We start from the raw sequence: 27,878 nt of genomic DNA on the forward strand, positions 1-27,878 counted from the left end.
AGCCGCTGTGTATTGATGTTGTCAGCCATGCAGCGCGCTCTCTTGATGTGATTTCAAATACACATTTTCTGATTTTAGGAATGTTTTAATGTTTGTTCGGTTTCCTTGATTTTGTTTCTTTCCTCTGGGATTTCTATCATCCACATTTTGAAGCTTCTTTGCCTGTCTTTGCTATTTTGCCTATCTCTTGAACGTATTTTAATCTCTTTCTTTATTTTTTATCTTAAAATTGTTCCTCCTCTCCACCTTCTATTTCACTCAAGACCTCGTCTACTGTTTTCACTTATTCTTGTATTCATTCTAGTTGAGATTTCACTTCTTTATTCTTTATTTCATGTTTTATTTTTTCCTGAGTTCTTTTACTCCATATCTGAGTTTTTCTAATTCTTATTCTTGCTATTTTTTCATGTCTTATATCATTTTATTAATGCCTCTTAGCTCATTTTAAAATAATATGTTTAGAAATAATATGTTATGTTTTAATCCTTTTTTGGCATGACTTTCTGGCACGCTTTTACTATCTGCAGGGATGTTATTCTGTTCCTTAATCTTTTTCTTCTTATAATAACTTTGTATGGGAGTTGACCTAGATCCATTTCTGTTGCTCATTTTATGTGAAATTAGTTTTCAAAACCCTTAGAAAGAGACGTGGTTCAGGGTAGTTTTTCTAAATGCACAGAGCTCCTTCTTCTGTTGTTTTGGGGTAGTGTTAAAAAAAAAATTGTGGCAGCTTGCTTTCTGAGATTTTCTGACTGTTTCCCTATTCACTTTCATCTGGACTTTCTCTACACCCAGCAGTTTCTCCTCAGTGTGTGCCTTGCCCTGGAAGGGAGCTCCAGTGGGTCCCTTGTGGGTGCCAGATGACTCTAGTCCCTAATTCTCTCTAGTCTTGAACTCCTTGCATTCACCAACTATTGATTGCACAAAACCCCTCCCTGTCCAGCGGTTGTTCTCTAATTGGCCCGCCATGCTTTCCACCCAACACCTGTCAGCTATCTGGGGATTCTCCTGTTCTCAGTTTTATCTGTCACCCATTGTTTCTCTCTACTTTCTCCCTTACAGAAGTTGATGGCCCATAGGTCTCGTGGTTGTAAAATGGTTTATTCTCACCTAAGTGCACATTGGGGTTCATGGATATTCCTAGCTTTGTGGTAACTGCTTTCTGTGGGTTTTCGGTCTTGCTAATCAGGTACTCTTTTTTTTTGGAGACAGAGTCTTCCTCTGTCACCTAGGCTGAGGTGTGGTGGCGCAATCTCGGCTCACTGCAACCTCTGCCTCCCGGGTTCAAGCGATTCTTCTGCCTCAGCCTCCCGAGTAGCTGGGATTATAGACACCCATCATGACACCTGGCTAATTTTTGCATTTTTAGTAGACATGGGGCTTCTCCATGTTGGTCAGTCTGATCTTGAACTCCTGACCTCAGGTGATCTGCCCGCCTTGGCCTCCCAAAGTGCTGGGATTGCACTCCTTTTTTTTTTGTAGCGATTCAAAGAAATTTCAAAATTCTGCCACCTCCACCACCATCTTTCCATATTCCTCCCGTGCCAAGGCTTTAATTTGACGTCAATGGTCTACTGTATGCATTGCTCAGCAAGCTTTTGTTTTTCACACAACATGATTTTAAGATCTACACATGTTAAGGCATATAGGCCTAGGTCAAGCCTCTTAATTACTCTATACTTCTTTACCATATAAGTTCTGTATTTTATTTCTTTATTCCTGTTGAGCATTCACAATTTGTTATAAGCTTTACTTTGTATTTTCACATCTCTGAGTTACAGAAGAAGAAGAAAAATATTATTACCATTTTATGGAAGGAAAACAGTGAAGAGCAGTCACAGTTATTGTTAAGCCTTGTTTTAACTGGTTGCCTTTGTGTGTGATAGACAACATTAGCAGGTATAACCTCGAGTTAGATGTTCTCTTTTTTGGCAAAGTTGCGTCGTCCAAAGGTGAAAGACTGACTAAAAATCCTATTTCCTAGATTATTCCCTCTTCTTAATATACTAGCAAAATATAAAACAACCCAACACAGGATTGCTGGTGTTCAAGGTACCATCTTAACTTCTTCTGACTTCGAACAGGAAATGTCAGAGCCTGGTAAGGTCAGGTGAGAGGCTGAAAGTCAGATTCTGGTGAAGTGGAAGCTGGTATTTCACTAAGGGAAACAAGGTAGATATTTTGGTTTTCAGTGATGGGTTGCCTTTTCAATTGGAGCAATTTTAAAGGATTAAGAAGGTTGTTGGGGGTTATTTTCATTTTATCAATTCATGTTTTATCTCCAGCTGAAAATAGAACACTCAGTTCAGGTTAAAGGACACCATGGGCAGTATTGCTTCTATTTTATGGATGAGAAAAACAGGACACAGAAACAGAATTGTTATGTGAGTTGTATGGGGTGGCAAAAATAGATGTTCTCCTAGCTGAGGATTTCTCCTGGAAGACTTACTAGGCCTGACCCACAGCGCCTACTGGGATCAAGTATTGCATTGCTTTCCGTCTGGTAGGCCAGGTGAATGGGGGATAGAAGGATATGAAATTAAGCACATAAACACACAATTATCTTTAAGTTATTTTTTAGTGAAGTATTACTTTCACCTCCAAAGCTAAAAAAAAGTACGAAAATCAAAGCTTTAGCAGGGAAATCATGTAAGCACCATTCTTGAGAATAATCTCTTAGTAAATCGTGTTGCCTTTCCCTGTGCCCTGTAAGACAGTTTTTTTGTAATCATGCAAAGCATTTCCAACCTTCAGTTTCATCCACTGCTTTTGCCTCTGGCTCTCATTAGGAGGCACCTTGGAAGAATCTCAGAATTGTTAATGAAAAAATGATTAATGGAATCATTCTCACTAGTCAGGGGTCAACAGAATCATAAGCCCTGAGAGTCTTGCTATAACTTCACTTTCTTGGGTCACCTATGCAGAAATCCTACCTCCGTAGAATATAATTGTTAGAAGCTCATGTAGTCTTAAAAGGAAGAAGGCACTTCGTGCCTACTCTGGAGATTCTGAAAGTCTGAATGCATCCTAGAATATGTACTTGTAAAATAGTGTGGTTGGTCAGGCATGGTGGCTCATGCCTGCAATCCCAACACTTTAGGAGGCCAAGGCAGGCGGATCACGAGGTCAAGAGATCGCTACCATTCTGGCCAACATGGTGAAACTCTGTCTCTACTAAAAATACAAAAACTAGCTGGGCATGGTGGCATATGCCTATAGTCCTAGCTACTCAGAAGGCTGAGGCAGAAGAATCGCTTGAACCCTGGAGGTGGAGGTTGCAGTGAACTGAGATTGCACCACTGCACTCCAACTTGGCGACAGATCAAGACTGGCTCAAAAAAAAAAAAAAAATTATGTGGTCACTTGGTCATACTGTGCTTCAAGTTTGTCTATAATAATGTGTATATATTGTATGAAATAATGTATACGTATTATACATATAACAATGTATAACAATACCTGCTACACTTGAGGTAGAATAAAATATCAAATAAAATATCCTAAGCACATTGAAATGTATACTACAAATACCAACACCTTTTGGAGTAAAATATTTTAATCTCAGTTGAACCACTTGCTATGTTTGTGATCCTAAGCTCTCTAAGTCTTAATGTTCTTGTCTACAGAATGAAGATAAAAGTAATTACTCCCTCATCAGATTCTTATGAGAAAGAAAGTGATGGTAAACATGAAAGTAACTTACAAATTGGAATGTCCTACATTTTATTTACACATACATCTGTATACACCCAATGTATGATAACTACTTAATTGGTCTTATTTTAACCCTTTTTGCCCTTTGGAATAGCCACATTTTCTTTTTTCCTATGCTGTTCCAAGTCTCTTTTAATCTGTAGAAATTAAATACTCTTGTATGTTCCTTGTCACAGGCAGAGTTTAACAGTATAATTTTTACTTTAGCTAGGTTACTGTCAATATGTAAATGCCAAATTTTTCTTCAGGTGTATCAGTAACAATCAGGTTACCATCTGATCATGGCTGACTGGGGATAGCTGGCTCTTTCCAGAGATTTTGCATATTTCTGCTTCGTACCCTTCGGTGTTGATCTCAGAATTTAGCTCTCAAAGGGCATCTCATGTCCCACATCAGCCATTGCTCCAGGCGCCTCTCAAGCTAACAGTCACAGAAGACACTATCCGAAACTGTTCAAATGGTCCTGCTCAGGGAGGGAGGAACCTGCAGCCGTTCACTTTGACTTGAGCTAAACAGAATTCTAAGACACACACACACACACACACAGCTTATCTTACCAGAAAGAAGATGAATTTTCTCTGCCTTTCAGCCAGTATTAGAAGTTTATCAAAGAACACCCTAATGTCCGTTTTTAAATTGCTCTGCTCTAGGCTAAGCCAGTTCTGCATTAGCAGTACTTTTAACTTTTTTCCAAAGCTCCTTCACTTAATTTGGAATGTCTCTTACAAAAGTCCCCAAACTTAGCAGACACTATAGTGAAAGGGACCAAATCCTACACCCACATTTTTCAAATGAGGAAACGGAAGTCCAGAAAGGGGATGCAATTTCTCCAACGCCAAAAGCCAGTGGGCTGGTACTGAATGAAATGCAGGTCTCTGAGTATACTATGACGTCAGAGCTTCTTGACCCTCTCCGCAGTAGCACCCCTAAAAAAGAGCCCAAGGGAGAGGGAATCTGTTTTTAAATGCTTTTATTAAGCTGCAATTCACATACTATACAGTTCACTCATTTAGTGACTTTCAGTATAGTCATAGAATTGTGTGTTAATCAATCACCACAATCAATTTTAGAACATTTTCGTTACACCAGAAAGAAACTACATGCCTTTTAGCATCCCCCAAACACCCACTCTTTCCAGCCTTAAGCAACCACTAATCTACTTTCCGTGTCTATGACTTTGCCTGTTTTGGGCATTTCATATAAATGGAATCATACAATATCTGGTCTTGTGTGACTGATTTCTTTCCCTTAGCATAGTGTTTTAGAGATTCACTATGTTGTAGCATGTATCATAACTTTATTACTTTTTATGGTTGAATAATATTCCTTGTATGGGTATACCACGTTTGTTTCTCTATTAGCTGATGGATATTTGAGCAGTTACATTTCTTGGCTGTTATGCAAAATGCTGCTATAAATATTTGTGTACATGTTTCTGTGTGGACATATGTTTTTGGTTCTACCATATATACACACACATATATATATGGTGTATATATATACATATATACACACATATATATGCTGGATCACATAGTAACTCTATGTCAAACAGTCTGAGGAGCTGATAGGCTGGTTACAAACTGGCTGCACCAGTTTACATTCCCATCAGCATTGTACAAGCTTTCTGATTTCTCCACATCCTCACCAACACATATTATTCTCTTTTATTATAGCACATTATAGTGGATATGAAGTTGTATCTCATTTTGGCTTTGAATTGCATTTCCTTGGTAGCTAATGACGTTGAGTATCTTTTCATGTGGCTTTTGGACGTTGGTATATCTTCTTTGGAAAACCGTCTATTCAGATTCTTTGTACATATTTTAATTGGACTATTTGTCTTTTTATTGTTGAGTTGTAATAGTCCTTTATATATTCTAGTACTGTGATAGGTCATTTGATATATGATTGGCGAAAATTTTCTCCCATTCTGGGGTTATCTTTTACTTTCTTGTTGGTGTTCTATGAAGCACAAAACTTATTTTTATTTTAATGAAGTCAAGTTTGTCTGGTTTTATTTTTTTCTTCTTTTACTTGTGCTTTTGGTGTCATATCTAAGAAAACATTGCCTAACCCAAAGTCACTAAGATTTATGCCAATGTTTTCTTGTAGGAATTTTACAGTTTTCGCTCTTACATTTAGGTCTTTGACCCATTTTGCGTTAATTTTTTTATATGGTATGAAGTAAGTGTCCAAATTCATTCTTTTGCCTGTGGCTGTCCAGTTGTCCCAGCACCATTTGTTAAATTCCTCCAATGAAATGGTCTTTGCGCTTTTACTGAAAATCATTTGACTAAATGTTAGAGTTTGTTTCTGAACTATTGATTCTATTTCCTTGATCCATGTGTCTGTCTTTATGTTAATACCATGCTATCTTGATTACGGTAGCTGTTTAACTTTGAAATTGGGAAATGTCAGTCCCCCAACTTTGTTCTTCTCTTTCAATATTGTTTTGGTGTTCTGAGTAGCTTGACTTTTCGTATGAATGTTAGGATCTGCTGCTCAGTTTCTGCAAAGAAGTTAGCTAGGATTTTGGTAGAGATTGCATTGAATCTGTGGATCAGTTTGGGAAGAATTTCCTTCTTTACAATATTAAGTCTGCCAATTCATGAATATGGAAGGTCTTTCCATTTATTTAGGTCTCCTTTAACTTCTTTTAACAATGTAGTTTTCAGAGTATGTATTTTGCACTTTTTTTTTGGTTAAGTTTGTTCCTACGAATTTAGTTCTTTTTGATGCTACTGTAGATGGAATTGTTTTCCTTAATTTCAGTTTTTATTTGCTCACTTCTGCTATATAGAAATACAACTGGTTTTGCATATTGATCTTGTATCCTGCAACCTTACTGAACTTATTTGTTGGTTCTTATAGTTTTTAATAGATTCCTTAGGATTTTCTACATAGAAGATCACATCAGCTACACGATAGTTTTACTTCTTTACTTTCCAATCTGAATTCTTTTTATTTCTTTTTCTTGCCTAATTCTCCTAGCTAGAACTTATAATGTTGAATAAAAGTAGTGAATGCAGATATTCTTATATTTTCCTAATACCGAGGGGACAGTATTTAAATTTTCACCACTAAATATCATGTTAGTTGTCAGGATTTTTGTAGATAACATTTATTAGGTTGAGGACATTCCCTTTTATTCCTAATAAAATCATGAAGCAGTGTTATATTTTGTCAAATATCTTCTGCCTATATTGGATAATCATACAGTTTTTTTATGTTGTTGATATGGAAGTAATACATTAACTGATTTTCAGATGTTAAACCGATTTTGCATTCCTGGGATAAATCCCACCTGATCGTGGTGTATAATTTCTGTATTGCTGGATCTTATTTGTTTGTATTTTGTTGAGGATCTTTGTGGTTATATTCATGAGAAGTTCGGGTTTACATTCCTTCGGAGGAAGGTTTCTGGTTTTAGTATCAGGGTAATATTAACTTCTTAAATAAGTTAAGAAATGGTCACTCTGCTTCCGTTTTTTGGTAGAGTTCTTGATAAATTGTTATTAATTCTTTAACTTTTTGGTAGATTCACCAGTGAATCCTATCTGGTGAAGCTGTCTGATCTTAGGCTTTCTTTTGTGGGAGGTTTTAAATTACTAATTCAATCTCTTTACTTGTTATATGTTTCTTAAAATTGTCTATTTATTCTTGAGTCCATTTGGGCATTATGTGTCTTTCTAAGAATTTTTTATTTTATCTAAGTTACCTAATTTATTGCCATGCACCTGTTCATAACATTCCCTTATAATCCTTTTTATTTCTGTAAGGTCACTCGTAATGTGAGGACACAGTTTTAATTGCCTACTTCAAGAGGACAATTTGTTTATTTATTTATTTATTTATTTGAGACAGAGTTTCACTCTTGTTGCCCAGGCTGGAGTGCAATGCCTCGATCTCAGCTCACGGCAACCTCCGCCTCCCAGGTTCAAGCGGTTCTCCTGCCTCAGCCTCCCGAGTAGCTGAGATTACAAGCGCCAGTCACCACACCCAGCTAATTTTTTGTATTTTTAGGAGAGATGGGGTTTCACTGTGTTGGCCAGGCTGGTCTCCAACTCCTGACCTCAGGCGATCCACCCACCTTGCCCTCCCAAAGTGCTGGGATTACAGGCATGAGACACTGCGCCCAGCCGAGCACAGTGTATTTAAAGTCTCATACTTTTTTGTCTAAACAGTCATATAATATATCTATTTGAATACAAAAATAATATTTAACATTATTTAACATTAAGCAAAATTGAAGTGCCAGGGAGCGCCGCCATATTTACCTTGTTTCACCACTCCATCATCCAGCAAGGCCTGGGCTGCTCTGTGTGAGATGCATCATGGCAAGATAGATTCTCCTCAGTCAGGGTTTTCTAGCTCTTTCTAGGACAGCTGATCCATCCCTAACTCTGCTAAGATCCTTAGTTGAATTACCAGGGCTCCATAATACACTCACAAACTGGAGAAACAGGACCAAAGAGCTAACAGGTTTCATTGTGTGGAAGGATGAACTCACAAAACATTCATGTGCTCTCATTGGAGGTGGGGGGAGGTTATGTTGTTAGTAGGTGTATGTGTGTGGAGTGTATCTGTGTCCTATGATGAAGGTGGCAGTGCAGGATCACCTGTAACTGTCATTGCCTTTTATCTCTGGGATAATAACAGCAAAAACTAAGAACCCCAAGTGAAGTATTTTCCTTTGAATAAACACCAGAAAAGACCATTTCTAACAGAGCTGTGTTTCAGATTATTGACTTTAATGTAAGTCTCATTTCTTTCAACTTCAACAAATGAGGTCATAGCTGATATTCCCTGTAGGAAAAAAATAAATAAAAGAAAGAAAGAAAAGGAAAACCCAACATGTAACTGTATTTTAGAATAAATTGCTTATCTTTAACCTGGATGGTTAAGTGGCATTCGCATAAACCTGAGATAGAAGTGATATTTAATACATACAGCGGCTGTAACATTTCCTTCAAATCCTTAAAATTTAATATTCAAATTAATCATAAGTTAATCACTCAGCTTCAGTGTTCCTAGTAAAGATAATCATTATTAAGGTGTGTTAAATTTGTTGCAATAAAATATATTCAATTTCCCTCTTTATTTTTTAGAAAAACTGTTCTTGAAAACCACTTGCTATTTAGTCATTGACAAGTTTGGATCAGACATCATAAAACTGTGAGTATGCCATGGCACATAACTCTGATTCCATTGCTGGGATATGGGAAGAACAAGAAAACTGGGAGGCGGGAGGCTCTGTGTTCAGCTTGATGTGCTTACTGGACAGGGCTCGAGCTGTTATTCCAGCTCTTAGTAACAGTGGAAAACTGGAACCTGATTTGGATCCTTCATCACTCTACGCAAAGGCTCCCCTTGAATTACAGTGTGGCAACCTGTACTCAGGTGATTGAACCTTTCTCCTGAGCTCTCTCTGCCTCCCTGGATTCCCAGACCACATCTTCTCTTCCCACTTCGCTGGTTTCCTGGCTTCTCTCCACCTCCCTATTCCCAGCCCTTGCTCCTCACATTATCACCGTCTGCTTTTTCTTTTACTGTTTTTCTTTTTTCCCTTTTTTTTTTTTTCTGAAACAGAGTCTTGCTCTGTAGCCCAGGCTGGAGTGCAGTGGTGTGATCTCGGATGACTGCAACCTCCACCTCCCAGGTTCAAGCAATTCTCCTGCCTCAGCCTCCTAAGAGGCTGGGATGACAGGCCTGCGCCACCACACCCAGATAATTTTTGTATTCTTAGTAGAGATGGGGTTTCACCATGTTGGCTAGGCTGGTCTCAAACTCTTGACCTCATGATCCGCCCACCTTGACCTCTCAAAGTGCTAAGATTACAGGCATGAGCCACCACGCCCGGCTACTGTTTTTCTTTTTTTGAGCTCAGGGCGCTGAATCGAATAAGCCCTGTTTCTCAGTTCATGGCACTCTCTCATCAATGACCCATACATAGCAGTCTTACACTTACTATATTCTTATTTAGTTACCTTGAATACTGAAATAAGCTCCCAAACCTACCATCCAAAACAAAGTCTAGGACCTTGACAACAACTTTCTCTGCCCCTATGGTCCCTCCCCTTTATTCTCAGGCTTTTCCCATCCAAGTGAGCATCATCCTAAATTCCATGATCATCCTTCTCTTGCTTTCTATAAAAAAAATTATGGAGGTTTTTCTATGGTTTTATTATGTATAAAATATACAAATATAAATCATTCATTATCATATATATACATGTTATTATAAACATTTTATAATCTTACTTCATATATAAATTTATGTTTAATTGCTTACTGGTTTTAACTCCTTGTGAACAGTGCTCTACGGAACATTCTACTTTTATTTATTTATTTATTTTTTTGAGACACGAGTCTCGCTCTATTGCCAGGCGCTGGAGTGCAGTGCGGCACGATCCGGTCACTGCCAAGCTCCGCCTCCTGGTTCACGCCATTCTCCTGCTCAGCCTCCTGAGTAGCTGGGATACAGGCGCCCGCATCACGCCTGGCTACCATTTTTTGTAATTTTTAGTAGAGACGGATTTCACCGTGTGTAGCAGGATGGTCTCGTCGTCCTGACTTGTGATCCGACGCTCAGTCTCCCTACAGTGTGGGCATTACAGGCGTGAGCCAGCCGGCTTTTTTTTTTTTTTTTTTTTTTTTTTTTTTTAACTGTAAGTTCTGGGATATATGTGATGAACATGCAAGTTTGTTACATAGGTATACATGTGCCCTGGTGGTTTGCTGCACCTGTCAATTCATCATCTGGGTTTTAAGCCCTGCATTCATTAGGTATTTGTCCTAATGCTCTCCCTCGCCTTTCCGCCACCCTCTGAAAGGCCCTGGTGTGTGATGTTCCCCTCCCTGTGTCCATGTGTTCGCACTGTTCAACTCCCAGTTATGAATGAGAACATGTGGTGTTTGGTTTTCTGTTCCTGTGTTAGTTTGCTGAGAATGATGGTTTCCAGCTTCATCCATGTCCCTGCAAAGAACATGCACTCATCCTTTTTACGGCTGCATAGTATTCCATGGTACATATGTGCCACATTTTCTTTATGCAGTCTATCATTGATGGGCATTTGGGTTGGTTCCTAGGAACATTCTTACCTGATTCCTCTTCAAGGGGCCATTAGCCTTACAGCAGAAATGTTCAAAGGACAGCATCCCCCTCTACAACAGCGTAGCCTAGAGTCACAAAATTTTAAAGACAGAAGGAACTTAAAATCATACAGGCAGGGAGGTCATCAGTGATCTGTCGTACTGTGCACCTGCCTCTCTTAATAGTGATCTCGCTCTGTTATGGCGAACAATTTTTCATAACCCCTGGGCTGTGTTTGGAAGGCAGGGACTTTTTATTCTTAGCTAGTGCCCCTATTATTGCCACTTGCCTCCTAACTGGACTCCAGCCCTACAAACTTGCCCATTGCCCTGCAGTTTCATAATCTACATTATAGCTAGGCTAGTATGTTTTAACGCAAACCTAACTATGGTACTCCCTGAACATAAAATTCTTCAAAGTCTTCCCATCCTCTGCAGGACTTCTATCCCCATACACAAGGCTCATTAGGAACTGGTTTCTGAGGGCATTTCCAGACTCACCCCTTGCCACTCCATAGCACACTACACTCCAAACCACTTGTAGTCTCCCCACACACTAGGAGGTTTCCGCCTCAGGATCTTTGTATGAGATGTTCACTCAGCTTGGCACATCCAAAAGCTCTATCCCCTACCTCTACCCCAAACAAATCTTATGAACCCACTCCCACACACACAGGCAAACAGGCACACACACATACACAAACACACACACAAACATGTACACACCCACAGACATGCACACATACACACATACATATACGCACATGCACACTCATACAGATATGTACATTCATGAGCATGCACACATTTTCCTAATACCCTGTGCAAACCCTTAACATGGCATTTACCACAGCTGTTTGTAATTGAATTATCCATTTACTTTTCTAAGTTGCTAACTAGATGGAAAACCTTTTGAGGGCTAGGACTACATTTTATTCATCTTTGCATCTATCTGCAGGTATTTAGCAAAATACTGACTATATGTTTATAAAAGTACAAAAGAAAGTAAGAAAAAGAGGTAGGAAGTGTTGGGGGGAAAAGGAGAGAGCTTTGTATCTCCAGGCGCAGGTGCAATACTTAAGCATAGAAAGTCTTCAGTAAGTGTTTGTTGAAATAATATTTTTTTTTAAAAAAAAAAAAAAAAGGATGATTACAGATGAGCCGTAACTAGACTGCTGTGAAGAAAGTTTTTTAAAAGCGTGGAGACAGAAAAAAAAAAAAAAAAGAAAGAAAAGAAACCCTTTTTGTCTATTCGATGAATCTGTTTATACACCTAGTAGGCGCCTAGATCAGGGAACCAGATTAGCCAACTGAGAAGTCCCAGGACTCAAAGGGGGCAGTACATGCAAGTGACCAAAAGGGGGTGCCAGAGAACAGCTCCCGAGAGCAGTGTGCTGGGAGTTACCGAGAAGTGGCCTGGGGCAGTTCAGACACAACCAGCTCTTCTTTACCTGGCTATAGAGTGGTGAGTGTGAGAACCAGTGAAGCACAAGAATCAGAGAAAGGACACAGTACTCATCACTGCAGATGCAAACTGTACAGCATGTGAACTGTACAAGAGACAAGCGGGCATAGGTATGGAGAAAGAATGGGACTAGCGGGCCGGACGCTGTGGCTCACGCCTGTAATCCCAGCACTTTGGGAAGCTAAGGAGAGCGGATCACGAGGTCAGGAGATCGAGACTATCCTGGCCAAAATGGTGAAACGCTGTCTCTACTAAAATACAAAATAAATAGCCGGGTGTGGTGGCGCGCGCCTGTAGTGCCAGCTACTTGGGAGCTTGAGGCAAGGGAATCGCTTGAACCCTGAAGACGCAGGTTGCAGTGAGCTGAGATGACTCCATTGCACTCCAGCCTAAATCACATTTTTCTTTCTAATAAAGAGACCAATTCTCGCTAGCATGAGGTGGGCCACTTTGGAAGAACCACAGATGTAATTAATGAATAAATGACAGATGTCTGATCCCCACTTCGTGGTTCTGTCCACCATGTGTTTTGTTTATCCATAATCTCCCACTATGTGTATTAGTTGTGAGCTGATAGGAATTTTTCTTCATTGGGCATGTTCTTCATACAGCTTGTTTTAAGCCATCAGACACAGCTCGAGATTGACGTAGACCCTGAAAATGACAACCTCATGATTTAGCTTTACTTGAATATCAGTCTTCCAATATTAAATGTAGTTTCTAACCTAAAGGGCATCCTTCCTCATTATTTCACACCACTCAGTTCTCAATAATTCATGGACTAATTATGCAGCAATTACATTTCCTTCCCACAGGCAGAGCCATAAGACGTTAAAAAAAAGGATACTTGAGAACTCAGGGTTTTCCCCAAGAACCTGAGTCATGCAGGGAGGACCTGCTTCAGCTGGCAGCTCAATCCCAGCCAGTAACCACAGCTGGGTCCCCCTCTGTGTGGCCCAGACCGCCACTGCTCTCTCCATTCCTGTAGCAAGCTTGACTCTGGTCTCTGTCTGGCAGTATTGCTTCCTGGTATCTATTTATGCTTCTCTCTAAATCACAAGTTCTTATGTCCTAAGCCCAGCAGCTCTCTGAGATCAGGACAGGCATAAACTACTAACAGTTTTAAGAAAAAAATGCAAAACAGAATTGGTAACAATTATGGTATACCTTAAATGTAATTAATGGCTTTAGGAGAGGCATTAAAAATACAGGGCAGAGCCACTGCACTCTGTGACTCACGCCTGTAATCCCAGCACTTTGGGAGGCGGATGCGGGTGGATCACTTGAGGTCAGGAGTTTGAGACCAGCCTAATCAACACGGTGAAACTCCGTCTTTACTAAAACTGTAAAAATTAGCCAGGCATGGTGGTGGGTGCCTGTAATCTCAGCTACTCGGGAGGCTGAGGCAGAAGATTCGCTTGAACCCAGGAGGTGGAGGCTGCAATGAGCCGAAATCACGCTGCTGCACTCCAGCTTGGGCAACAGAGAGAGACTCCATTTAAAAAAAGGAGGGGGGGGCAATATAATTCTGTTATTCACAAGATAATTACAAGATTTATAGAAATAATTAAATTCATAGTACACTATAAAGGATGTGACCTAGAAACAAGATAAAAGTATTAAGTTATATGAAGAAGATCTTTCAGTTCTTTTGGGGGATCTCTGTGACTACAATTTATATATAAAACCTCCTTTGAAAGTAATGTCACAGGTCTAAATATGAACACTTTCAAGTGAAAAAGGCTCTATTCCCCTAACCCCGCCACAGGCTCTGTCATCCTTGCTCCTCTTTAGATTTATGATGATAATGATGGTCATCATCATCGACTGTAATTCTACCATGATTCTAATTCAAGCAGTCAATTAGCTGGCTATGCCAAAGTGTTGAAGCCCTCCCCTTCCTGTATGCTGCACACCTATATACTTCTGTAGCTGTAAAGGTTGTAAAAGGAAGTACATGAAAATGTGATAGGCTCAACATTATGAAGTTTGAAAGTCACCATTCTTCTAACAACAGGTTAAAAAGCTGAACAAACTGAAAAACCAACAATACTTCATAGATCTTCAAGAGAAGTAAGATCGGGGCTGGGGGTGGTGGCTCATGCCTGTAATCCCAACACTTTGGGGGCCAAGACGGGTGGATCACTTGAGGCCAGGAGTTTAAGACCAATTTGGCCAACATAGTGAAACCCCGTCTCTACTAAAAATACAAAAATTAGCTGGAGGTGGTGGTGCACCTCTCTAATCCCATCTACTCTAGAACCTGAGGCATGAGAATCGCTTGAACCCAGGAGGCGAAGGTTGCAGTGAGCTGAGATAACACCGTTGCACTACAGCCTGGGTGACAGAGGGAGACTCTGTCTCCAAAAAAACAAAGGAACAACAAAATAAGTAAGATTATTGGGCAAGCTGCTGCCTCCAAAACTGAGGAGAAACAGGTGGATACAGAGAATCACAACTTTCCGGAGCAAAAATTGCCACAGGAGCCAGTATTAAAGAAAGATAATCTGTACTGTAATAGACAAATTGCTGGAGCTAGATGTAGACAAGTTTGTGTTAAAAATTCCAGGGGAACCAAATCATAGGGGTGTGCCCACTCACTCTTTTGTGAGTTCTGCCTCTAGGAGTTCAACTAATTTCTCACAGTAGTTATTAGAAACACACACACACACACACACACACAAACTCTCATGTTTCTGATGGTAGGAGTGAGGGAGCAGGGGAGAAATGAAAAAGAGTAGAAAACGAAAATAAAAACAAAGAACAAGGGCAACAAATAAAAAACAGTAACAGATATGGTAGGTATTAACTGTATCAATAATCATTTTGACTGTCAATGGTTTAAATGCACCAACTAAGAAACAGAAATTGTCAGAGTGGATCAAAAAATTAGACTCAATTATTTGCTGTCTAACAAGAAACTCACTTTAAATATAAAGATAAATATAGAGTAAAAGGAGATAGAGAAAGCTATACCATGCTAACATTAAAAGAAAGAGTAGCCATATTAATTTGAAGCAGAACATACTTCAAAGCAAGGAAAGTTATCAGGGATAAAGGGATAAAAGTTACATAATGATAAAGGGGTCAGTTCTCCAATAAGACAAAAATTCTTAATATATATGCACCTAAAAACAAAGCATCAAAATATGTAAGGCAAAAACTGATGGAACTGCAAGGATAAATAGATGAATCCACTATTGTAGTTGGAGACTTCAGCATCCCTCTATCAGAAATGGACAGCTCCAGCCAACAGAAAATCAGTAAACACATATAGTAATCTTCCCTTATCTGCGAGAAATATGTTCCAAGACCACCAGTGGATGCCTGAAACCATGGATAAAAGTACTAAATCCTATATATACTATGCTTTTTCCTATACAGCCATGTCTATGACAAAGTTTCATTTATAAATTAGGCACAGTACACTTGTGCCTTGGGGCTGTTATCAAGTAAAAGAAGGGTTACTTGAACATAAGCGCTGTGAGACAGTGACAATCAATCTGATAACTGAAAAGGCTACTGAGTGACTAACAAGTAGGTAGTGTATACAGCATGGGTATGCTGAACAAAGGGACAATTCACATACCAGGTGAGAGGAAGTGGGATGGTGCAAGATTTCATCATCCTATTGAAAACAGCATGCAATTTAAAATTTATGCGTTATTTCTTTCTGGAGTTTTTCGTTTAATACTTTTGGACTACAGTTGACCACAAATAACTGAAACCATGGAGATCAAAACTTCAGATAAGGGGGGACTACGGTAGTTGAACTCAACAACACTATCAATCAACCAGATGTAATTGACATCTAAGGACTGTTTTATCCAACAACAGCAGAGTACACATTCTTCTCAAGTTCACATGAAACATTCACCAAGATACGTTACATTCTGAGACATAAAACACATTTTATTTTAAAAGAATAGAAATTATACAATGTCTGTTGTCAGACAACGTTGGTATTAAACTAGAAATCAATAAAAGAAAGATAACTAGAAATCACAAAATACATGGAGATTAAACACTTCTAAATAACGTATGAACCTAAGAAGAAATCTCAAAAGAAATTTTAAGGTATTTTGAACCAAATAAAATTGAAAATAAAACTTATCAAAATTCGTGTGATGAAGTGAAAGCAGTGCTTAGAGAGAAATTTGTAGCATTGAATGACTATATTAGAAAAAAAGAAAAACCTAAAATGAGTCATCTAAGCTTCTACCTTAAGAAACTAGAAAAAGAAGAGCAAAGTAAATCCAAAATAAACAGAAGATAAATAAGAAAAATTTGAGCAGAAAACAAGGACATTGAACACAGGAAATCAATAGAGAAAATTAAACCAAAAGCTAGGTTTTTTGAAAATATCAATAAAATTGATAAGCCTCTAGCCAGACCAACTAAGGAAAAGAGAGATAACACAAACTACTGATATCAGAAATGAAAGAGAGGACATCACTACAAATTCCAAAGACATTAAAAAGATAACCAAGAAGTATTATGAATAATTCTATGCCCACAAATTTGATAATCTAGGGGAAATGGGCCAATTACTTGAAGGACACAAATTGCCAAAACACACAAGAGGAAATAGACAATCTGAATAGGCCTATATCTATTAAAGAAATTGGATAAATATTTAATAATCTTCCACAACAAAAACACGAAGCCCTAATAGATTCACTGGTAGACGCTACCAAATATTTGGGGAAGAAAGTATACCAAGTCTCTATAATCTATTTCAGAAGATAGAAGCTAAGAGAACACTTCCTAACTCATTCTATGAGGTCAGCATCATCCTAATACCAAAACCGGACAAAGACATTACAAGAAAAAAAAACTACAGACCAATATCTCTCGTGAATATTGATTTAAAAATCCTCAGCTAAATATTAGGAAATTGAATAAAAAATGTATTAAAAGAATTATACACTACTACTAGTGAGATTTATCTCAAATATACAAGACTGGTTCAACCTTAAAAAATCAAATATTGTAGTCCATCATATCAACAGGCTCAAAAGAAAATCTCATGATTATATTAATAGACACAGAAAAAACATTTAACAAAATTCAATACTCATTTGTGATTTTGAAATAACTCTCAGTAAACTAGAAATAACTAGAGAGAAACTTTCTCAATTGGATACAGACTATCTACAAAAAGACTACAATGAATATCATACTTCCTGCTGAGAACTAGAAGCTTTCCCACTAAGATGAGGAACAAGGCAAGGATGCTCCTCTCACCATTCTTTTCAACATTGTACTGAAAGTCCTAGCTAATGCGATAAGAGGCAGAGGAAATAAAAAGTCTACTGATCGAGAAGAAAGAAATAAAACTAACTTTGTTCTCAGGTGACTTGACTGTCTATGTGGAAAATCCAAAAGAATCGGCAAAAAAAAAAAAAAAAATTCTAGAACTAATAAGCAATTATAGCAAGGTTGCAGGACACAAAGTTAATATACAAAGTGAATCACTTTCCTATATATCAACAATGAACAAGTGGAATTTGAAATTAAACACATGATACCATTTACATTATCACCTCTAGAAATAAAAACCTTATATGTAAATCTAACAAAATATGTGCAAGATCTTTATGAGGAAAACTACAACACTTTATTGAAATAAATTAAATGACTAGATAAATGAAAAGATATTCCATGTTCATGAATAGAGGGAATCAGTATTGTCAAGATGTCAGTTCTTCCCAATTTGATCTGTAGTGATATTGTTTGGATGTTTGTCCCCTCCATATCTCATGTTGAAATGTGACTTCTCATGTTGGAGGTAGGGCCTAGTAGGAGGTATTAGATCATGGGGGCAGATTCCCCATGAAGGGTTTAGTGTCATCCCCTTGGTAATGAGTGAGTTCACACTCTGAGTTCACGTGAGATTTGGTTGTCTAAAAGAGTGTGGTACTTTCCCCCGCACTCTCTCACTCCTGCTCTCGTCATTCTTCATGTGATACTTCCCACTCGCCCTTTTCCTTCCACCATGATTGAAAGCTTCCTGAGTCCTCACTCAAAGGAGATGCTGGAGCCATGCTTGTACAGTCTGCAGAACAGTGAACCAAGTAAACCTCTTTTCTTTAGAAATTGCCCAGGCTCAAGTATTTGTTTATGGCAATGAAAAACAGCTTAACACATGTAGAGTCAATGCAATCTCAATCTGAATCCCAGCAAATTATTTTATAGATACTGACACATTGATTCTAAAGTTTATATGGAGAGGCAAAAGATCAAGAATGGTCAACACAATATTGAAGGAGAAGAACAAAGTTGTAGGACTGATACTACTTGAACTCAGTCTTACTACAAAGCTATAGTAATCAAGACAGTGGGGTATTGGTGAAAGAATAAACCAATAATCAATGCAACAGAATAGAGAACCCAGAAATAGACCCACATAAATATAGTAAACTGACCTTTGACAAAGGAGCAAAGGTAATATGATTTTAAAAAAAAGATAGTCATTTCAACAGATGGTGTTGGAACAAATGGACATCTACGTGCAAAAAAATGAATCCAGATACAGACCTTACATCCTTCACAAAAATGAACTCAAAATGGATCAGAGACATAAATTTAAAAAACAAAACTACAAAACTCTTAAAAGTGTAGGAGAAAATCTAGTTGACCTTGGTTTTGTGATGACTTTTACATAGTGCAAATAAATAGACTCAGAGAAACTATTTGCAAAGTATATATTTAATAAAGATCTGTTATCCAAAATATATACATAAAAAACTCTTAAAACTCAACAATTACAAACAACCCAGTTTTAAAAAGTGAACCTAAAATTAAAGACCTTAAATGGCACCTCACTTAAAAAGATATACAAATAACAAATAAACTTATGAAAAGCAGCTCAACATTATACGCTGTTACAGGATTGCAAATTAAAACAATGAGATACCACTGTTCATAGAATAGGTAAAATTCAAAAAAAAAACTGAAAAAAAGTGATAGTTTCTTATAAAACAAAATAGAGTCTCACCATACAGGCCAGGATTCATACCACTGGATATTTACCCAACTGAGTGGAAAACTTATGTCCACACAAAAACTTGCACAAGAATATTTATAGTAGCATTATTCATAATCATCAAAGACTAAAAGCAGCCACAATGTCCAATCATATAAACAAATTGTGGTACAACCATACGATGAAATATCATTCAGCAGTAAAAGGAAATGAGCTGTCATGTCATACAAAGACATGGAGTAAACTTAAATGCATATTACTAAGTGAGAAGAACCAATCTGAAAAGGCTACATACTGTATGATTCCAACTGTGTGACATGCTGGAAAAGGCAAAACTATGGCGACTACAAAAATATCAGTGGTTACCAGGGGTTAGGATGGAGAGAGAGACAAACAGGCATAAGACAGAGGATTTTTAGGGCAGTGGTAATCTAATCTGTATGATATTATAATGGTGAAGACCAGTCATTATGCATTTGTCCAAACCTGTAGCGTATACAACACCAAGAGTGAACCTTAAGGTGAACTAAACACTTTGGACGATAATAATGTGTCAGTGCAGGTTTATCAATTTTAAGAAATTACTGGTGGTAGATATTGATAATAGGGGAGCCTATGCATATGTGGGGGTAGGAGGTCAATGGGACATCTCTGTACTTTTCTGTCAATCTCACCGTAAACCTAAAACTGCTCAAAAGAGAAAGTCTTTTAAAAGTGAAAATGTGACTCTCTTGGCTTTATTTGCTGCTCTAGGAGAAAGAAAAGGTGGGAATGGTTCCTATGAGTTTGCAGACTGCTTGAAGATTCAGCAAATGATGCTTAGTCTAGGCCTTCTGTCCCAAGGCTTAGCAAGAGTACACACACCATACTGCCACTTCTTATGCATCTTGCACATTCTAATGGTTTTAAATTTGTGTGAATTTATGGAGTTCAGCATTTTCTCTTTTCATCCAAAGGAGTACTTGTCACTTTATGTCTTTTTGATGATGAATCTCTATCTTAGAGGACCTAGAGGGACACCACATGTCCAGTTCCCCTCTTCTACTCCCCAGTTCAGAGATGACCAGCCTCACTCTCTGAGTGGTCCACATCTCCACTCTCACATTCAAGTTTGCTTGCTTGAAGTTGTGCCCTATCAGGGAGGGAAAAGAGAATAGGTCTTGTATATCACGTGATGAGTTGGCTCTGCTAGTCCTGGATTGCCACAGATGGGATACTGGCCTTAGGTTAAAAACAAAGATTAACCAGAGCCCTATTTATCACTCTCTTGAGTCCACTAACTACCAGCAGTCATCAGTTAAATAAATGAACAATTAAGTTGAGAACAGATGTGTGAAAACAGCCATCCTCTCGCGATTTACTGACCCCTGGTAGACATTAGATTGGTAATGGACTTTATCTGCAACAAGCAGCCTGCTTCACTGCTTAAAAGGGATGGTGTCTTTGATACTTTTAGTTGCAGTCTTACCCCCTGACTTCCCTTGAAGGGACCCTGGGGCTAAGCAGGTGACTTTCATGATGAACTCCGCACTTCCCTCTTAACTCAGGTGTTCACAAAAGATGGACAAACCATTTTACCAGCCACACTTTTTGCTGCATTCAGCTGGAATGAAATTTGAGTGGCCATAGTTCCAGCCTGTTTTCACATGTTGGTTATCCTCAAAATATTTGGAGATTTCCAAGGTGGCCCCCCTTTCTGTGACGGGCTTGGATAAGGTACATTTTCATTAACACAGGGTAGTTCTTTCTACCGGAAGGTGCATGATAGAAATAAACACCCAAGGCGCCTCCCAGTGTTTGGAGGTGTAGTGGTCCCAAGAAAAGATTTTAGAGATTTTAAGGATATTTTGATGTTTAGCAACCATTATAACTGCTGCTTACTCACAAAGTGAAAATCAAGAGTGTTTTTCTGTTCTGTTTTCTTTGTTTTTTATCATTCTAAATTCCATTTGTTATTCTGCATGCCCAGGTGTAAAATTCCTTTGGCAGAGCAGACAACCTAATTGAGTCTGTGAAATGGGCATCAGGGAAAGAAAGCAGAGAGGAGAGTGCAGGGAGCAAGCAGATTCAGTGACTCATGTTCAGGCCAGGGATTAAAAGGGGCCTTGCACTCCAATGCTAACCCAGGGGTGCATAAGGGCTGGCCCATGTGTGTGAGCTGCTGCTGCTTTCAATCACAAGATGAAAGGGAAAAAGGAGGAGGAGGCTGGGGAGAAGAGAGGTGTTGGTCATTGCAGTGATTGTAGAGGTAGTTGTTATGATAGTTGGGTGGGGAGAGGTTGGAGTGGATTTATTATAAGAGCCTAGAGCACACAGATCATGGGACTGAAGGGCAGAAAAGTACCTAGGCCTCTGAAAGAGACTGAAAATAGAACCAGTAAACCAAAGGAACCCAGGGAGTGCGCTCTCCTCCGGCTTCCTCGCTGCACACCCTCTGGGTTCTGCCCTCAGAACCCATCCTGCAGACTGGCTTTCCAGATACTCAGTTCACATGGCGGGAAATTACGACAGCACCATCCCAGCTCACTCTAGCTTCTCTTATTCTGAAGGTAGCCCAGGGTGAAGCCAAACATTTTTAACACTGACTCCAAATGTTTGAAAGAATCAGATTGGTCCTGCTTGAAACAGTAGTTTAATGAGATCTAATCAACTGGCTGGGAGCTATGGCATATCAACAGTTACCAGGAGTCCACCCCCAGGGGCAAAGGGAGACAGTGAAGTGGTCATGTGAGCTGGGAAGAAACCCAAAGAAAGAATCTTCCAGACTCCATCACTGTCCCTCCGCAGAATACAAAGATTTGTCTCTGGGTATTAACAACCTGTGTTGCTGGATTTTTTTGGTTTTGTTGTCTTGGTTTGACTTGTGGTTTGAATCAATAATTTGCTCGTAAAATGTAATAAGAGTTTATACTTGTTTGCAACATTTGAAAATTATACTCATTTTTCTTGGTAAGAAGAGTTTTGGGAGTGGGAAAGAAAAAATGGACATGGAAAGTTTGTTTTAGCTCCATCGAATCTAGATGTAAACTAAATGTTTTAAGAGAATTATCCTTATACCATGCCCAGGGAGAGACACAAGTCAGTTACATTGTACTTTCTTCCATAAGAATGAGAAACATACTGGGCCTGGTGCAGTGGCTCACGCCTATAATCCCAGCACTTTGGGAGGCCGAGGTGGGTTTATCACCTGAGGTCAAGAGTTCAAGACCAGCCTGACCAAAACAGTGAAACCCTGTCTCTACTAAAAAATATAAAAAATAGCCAGGCATGGTGGTGGGTGCCTATAATCCCAGCTGCTGGGGAGGCTGAGGCAGAAGAATCACTTGAACCCAGGGGAGAGAGATTGCAGTGAGCCGAGATCACACCACTGCCCTCCAGCCTGGGTGATAGAGCGAGACTCTGTCTCAAAAAACAAAAACAAACAAACAAACAACAACAAAAAAAACTCTGTTCCTGAATAACTGGGGAGTCTGATTTGAGTAATAATAATGTCAAGGGTGTCCGTGTGAAGAGACCACCAAACAGGCTTTGTGTGAGCAATAAAGCTGTTTATTCACTTGGGTACAAATGGGCTGAGTCCGAAAAGAGAGTCAGCAAAGGAGATGGGGAAGGGGTTGCTTTATAGCAGTTGTGTAAGCAATGGAAAATTACAGTAAAAGGTGGTTATCTATTGTTAGCAGAGGATGGGGTTGCAAGGTGCACGGTGGAGAGATCATAAGACTTATTGTCCAGAAGAAGAATGTCACAAAGTCGATTGATCAGTAAGATAGGGCAGGGACAAGTCACAATAATAAAATGTTGTAATTTTAATCAGTTAAGGCAGGAACTGGCTGTTTTACTTCTTTGTGGTTTTTCTTTGGCTGCTCCAGACTTCTTGGCTCTTGCAGGTCATCTGGACATATATGTGTAGGTCACAGGGGTTGTAATGGCTGAGCTTTGGCTCAGAGGTCTGACAAAACTCCCATCTCCCGCAAAAAAAAAAAAAAAAAAAAAAAAGAAAGAAAGAAATATGTTTATCAGGGAACAGAATAGATTATTTGGATTGTGCCTAAGAAAATAAGGTTAAGTGTTTAAGGCTATATCGTAAATGATTTTTCACTATAAGGTCACCATATCTTTCAAAGGCCCAAACTTCAAAATATTGTTTCCATCAAATTACATCCCCGTCCACTTTTTCTTTCCCAATTTTATGTGTGGCTTTGCCTGAAAAGAATCCCAGCGCTCGTGTGAGAGGCTGATTGGCAGCTCAGTGCTGTGCGTGCCCCATCCTCACTCTTAGGACCTCATTCTAAATGCAGGAGAGAGCAACGTGGCAGGAAATCATTACCATCCAGCAGCTCCCTGGGACTGGGCTCAAAGGCCACTCTGCAAGGAGTTGAGGGTATTAGAATCCATTCTGGGGATTTACTTTTCTTTGCAGTAGCTTCTATTTCTTAATGCCTGAGAGATCTGAATAGCCTTTGTTTTGCCCCATTTCCCTCCAGGCTTAGCGCAGATATGAATGCGGATGTGGTATGTCACACTCTGGAGTTTTGTAAACAAAACACTGGCCAACCATTGTGTCATCTCTACCCTCTTCCCAAGGTGAGTGTGTACTCACTCTGAACATCTGTTTCCAGTGGCATACAAGGTCTTTGGAAATGTTAGAAAGGGAGGCTTAGCTTTTACTCGCTCAGTGTTTTGGGGACAGGGAGGGAGAGACAAGATGACATTTTCAGTTACCCCGCAAGAAATAATATTTCTGCATTTCAGCCTAGATCCCTACTCCCTTGCTACAAAGAATGTCTTTGCTGTTCAACCATTGTGGACTGTAATTTTGAACTGGGCTGCCAGTAGGTAGGAAATCTGAAAAAAGAGACGCAGAGATTTAAATCCCTATCACTTAAAAATCAAGCAAGTCACTCTCATAGAGAGACCAACTCATGCCAGTCTGCCCAGGACTTTCCTACCATGAGCACTGAAAGCCCCACAACCTGAGAAATCCTGGGCAGTTGGTCATCCTACTCTGAGCTTTATTGCTCTTACTCATAAAATGGGTTATGATAAACTACCTCCCACACTGGTTTATTTTGGGAAGTAGGTGAGCTAATTTGTAAAAAATGCTTAGCACAGTAACTGATACAGTTTTAAAGTGTTAATAAAAATGATTGCTAAGTAATCATTATTGATAACATTATTATTCAGCGATAGCTGTTCAGAGGACCCTGTGTGCATTATATCTTTTTGTGTAGCTTTTAGTTGGATTGCGGAGAGGAGGCTGCAAATGTTGACACAATTCCCTCCCCACACTCTGGATGAGAGGATAATATGGAATCCAGTTAGGCCACAGAATATGAATTTTCAGGAGCTCCCTGTGAAGAAAACTTCTATGCCTTCCTTCTTGAATTGTAGTTTTTCTGGATATAACACAACAGGTTTCTATTTTAATTGTAATTTCCTTTTTATTCATGTTACAATGAAGTCCATTTTAGTGCTTTGTAGCCTAACCAATGACCATGATTTTGCTGATGGACGGTATTAAATGTCATAAGCCTGTCTCATTGAGCAGGAAGGAAGAAATGCAAATACCCAACGAACGTGTATATTTCATGCTTCCTCTGTTACCGACTAAGTGCCAATTACATTTCCCCTAATTCCACCTGAGGAGTTGCGGGCTCCACTGATACCTAGAAGAGTTAGTTAACTTTAATTAAAAAAAAAAAAAAAAAACTTTTCATGTGTTCAAATAGCATGTGAATATTATATCATCATATAATAATATTTGCTGTTTGATATTGCAAGGAAGAAATGGGTCTCTGTGTAGAAATGCAAGTGATACAGTTTTTGTGATTTCCTTATAATGTCATATATACATTCCACCCACAGCTACACATAGTCGCAAAAAGTTCAACGTTAAACTGTCCCATTTAAAATGGCATTCTTTATTTTTATACTCTCTAGAGTTTACATCTGAAATTTCACGTCCTTGTCTTCCCACCCTGACCCCCTTCTCAATTCCTAACTCTGTAACATTTCGACTACCTCTTTGGCTACAAGGGAATTGGAGGATTTCATGTGGGAACCACCACCTTCCACCGCAGCTGGCATTCAGTGCTGCTGGGCAGCTTGCAACTGCCCCCTGGACAGCTCCTTCACTTTCCTCTGACAGCTGTTCTAGGCCTTCACCCTCTGCCTTGGGTCCCTCTCTCCAGCCTACATCTCTGCAGATGACCCAGAAAAGAGGGATAATGGGTGTATAAATGGACAGCTTCCCTCTCCTCTGCCTCTGAGCTTCCCCTGAATGGCAGTAACTGACATTGACTGGGCACTCATTGTGGGCCCAGTGCTGGTGTAGGGGCTCACACTTGATCTTGTTTTGCTCCCAAGCAAGCCTAGGATGGAGGCGTCATTATGACTCCTTTTTACAGTGGAGGAAACTGAGGGTTAGAAAAGTTATGTGACTTCCTGTAAGTCACTTCCTGAGGAAAGAACAGAACTGGGTTCACACCCCCATTGTTCTACTCAGAGATTGGCTGACCCCTAACCCTGGTGTCAAAGTTTCAGAAACTCCCCTGGGGTGTCTTCTTACAACAGTCAGCTGAAATCCACCAGAAACAACAAATGTCGAAATGTGTGCTTCCTTTTGATTTTTCAAATAAATTATATTGTATTGATAATTTCTTTGAGAGTCATGATAGTGTATATACAATTTTATACCCTACTTTGTTCCCTTAACATTACATTTTGAGCATCCATTTTTCAATGGTATATAGCAAACCTTTTTATCATTTTACAAGTCACTCCTACATAGCATGTATGAATGCTTAGGTGGAATTACCTACCTGTTAGGGACAAACCGCCCCCAAAAAAGCTTCTTGGTATTGCCAACACAACCCGTCCCCTGCCCCCTGCAAACCTCTTTGTGCCACCCCTCCCCTTCCCCCAAGCCTCTTTACATTTCTCAGCCCTTATCTAGGCACCCCGGTAAAGCCAGCAGACTTTACCTATCAGGCCTTGCTGCAATAAAGCAAACCCCAATTACAAACCATCCAGACCGCACAGGGGAAGGTCGCACAAAAAAAGTAGTGAAAAACATAAACAAACTTTACCTACACCCTCTGGTACCATAAACGTCACAAGGTGACATGTGGCAGAGTTAACCAACAAACAACCCCAGGGTCTCTCTCCCCCATATAAGCCCCTCACTTTGTAAGCTCAAGACTGCCTCCTCTGTCTGTAGTAGAGCAGCCAGCAAGTTAAATAAAGGCTTGCCTAAGCTTGGGTCTCTCTCTCTCATCCTTTCTCTCAGCTGACCTTACATTACCTACTGAAGGCGGGTGAAGATACAGATGCAGACGTAGATAATGTTCAGCCCCCCACAAGGAATTCTCTTGACTCTCCTTGTCAATAGTCCTCAGAGTAGCCACTATTCCAAAGTCAATCGCCACCGGCTAGTTCATTTTTAGGAAACTATCCTTGAATGTCGTATCAAAGGCCTCGCGCGGCATGTGCTCCTTTGTGTCTGGCTTCTGCCTGTGAGCTTCATCCCATGTTGGGTGAACAGCATCATTTCATGTAGAATTCCCTCACCTGTCTTTGATGTAGCTTCTGCTCTAGTATCCCAGTGAGTCCACCCAAATGTGCTCTTTCCCTCTTTCTAATACATTTTCCATAATGATGCCACAAATGCCTTGCTGTAGGATAAATACGACTTTCCCACCGCAGCCCAACCATTGCCTGGAAAGCAATTTCTCACTCTGTCCTTCCACTTGGTGGATTATCCCTCTCCATCGTTCATGGCTTAGCTTTTATGTCACTTCTTCAGGGAGGCAGGCCCTATTAGATAGCCCTCTTGTCATAGCTCCTGTATATTCCTTTCTTGAACTTACTGCTTTACAAGATATGTCCCTGTGTGACTTCCTGCCTGTCTCTCCCACTAGGCTCTGAATTCCAGGATGGCAAATTCTGTCTTGTTCACCACTGTACACCCAGTGTCTAGGACGGTGCCCCACACATACCAAGGAAATGTGTATTGGCTCAATGAGTGGATGATGTGCTAATAGCTTCTCATTTGCATCCCTGATGGAAATTCTGACTTTCCTCATGTCAAGCCCTCACTGATTTTTCCAGTGCATACATCTGATCCTGAACAGAGCTTGGGATCTCCACATTATCTACACAACTAAATACAAATTTTCACTTAGCTTTTCAGGGCCTTTGACTTGCCTTTCCCTCAGGTTGGTGAATCCTGTGCTGCAGCAAGTGACTGGCTCTCTCTTGAGCCATCCCCAACCCTCCCACCCTGCACCTTGGGTCTTCATCATTCCCTCTACCCAGACCACCTTTATCAACTCCATATCATCTCTCAAGCTCATGTCAATGGTCACCTTCTCTGTAAAGTAATTCCTAACTGTTCCAACCAAATGTTAACTCTCCTTTGAACAATCATTGTAAAATAACTGTTCGAGCACTTACAATGTGCTAATATTGTTCTAAATGCTTATGTGTATTCATGCGTTTATTCTTATGGAGAAGGTATGGTTGTCCACCCTTTATAGATGAGGAAGGTGTGGCAGAGAGATATCAAGATACTAAAGTTTCATAGATCTCCTCACTAGGATGCGTGCACATGGGGGC

At 39.6% G+C, this 27,878-nt stretch overlaps 1 protein-coding gene across 2 annotated transcripts in view; it reads left to right on the forward strand.

Annotated features, from left to right (window-relative positions):
* Positions 1-27,878, forward strand: part of AOAH (acyloxyacyl hydrolase) — a 206,613-nt gene that overhangs the window by 39,209 nt on the left and 139,526 nt on the right. For both annotated transcript variants that reach the window (XM_017873700.1, XM_017873701.1), the window contains exons 3-4: positions 8,826-8,892; positions 23,747-23,846. In XM_017873700.1, the coding sequence (XP_017729189.1) occupies positions 8,826-8,892; positions 23,747-23,846 (167 nt within the window). The remainder of the gene's footprint in view (positions 1-8,825; positions 8,893-23,746; positions 23,847-27,878) is intronic.

Source organism: Rhinopithecus bieti, unplaced genomic scaffold (genome assembly GCF_001698545.2).
Source record: "Rhinopithecus bieti isolate Rb0 unplaced genomic scaffold, ASM169854v2 scaffold_6944, whole genome shotgun sequence".
Lineage (NCBI taxonomy): Eukaryota > Metazoa > Chordata > Mammalia > Primates > Cercopithecidae > Rhinopithecus > Rhinopithecus bieti.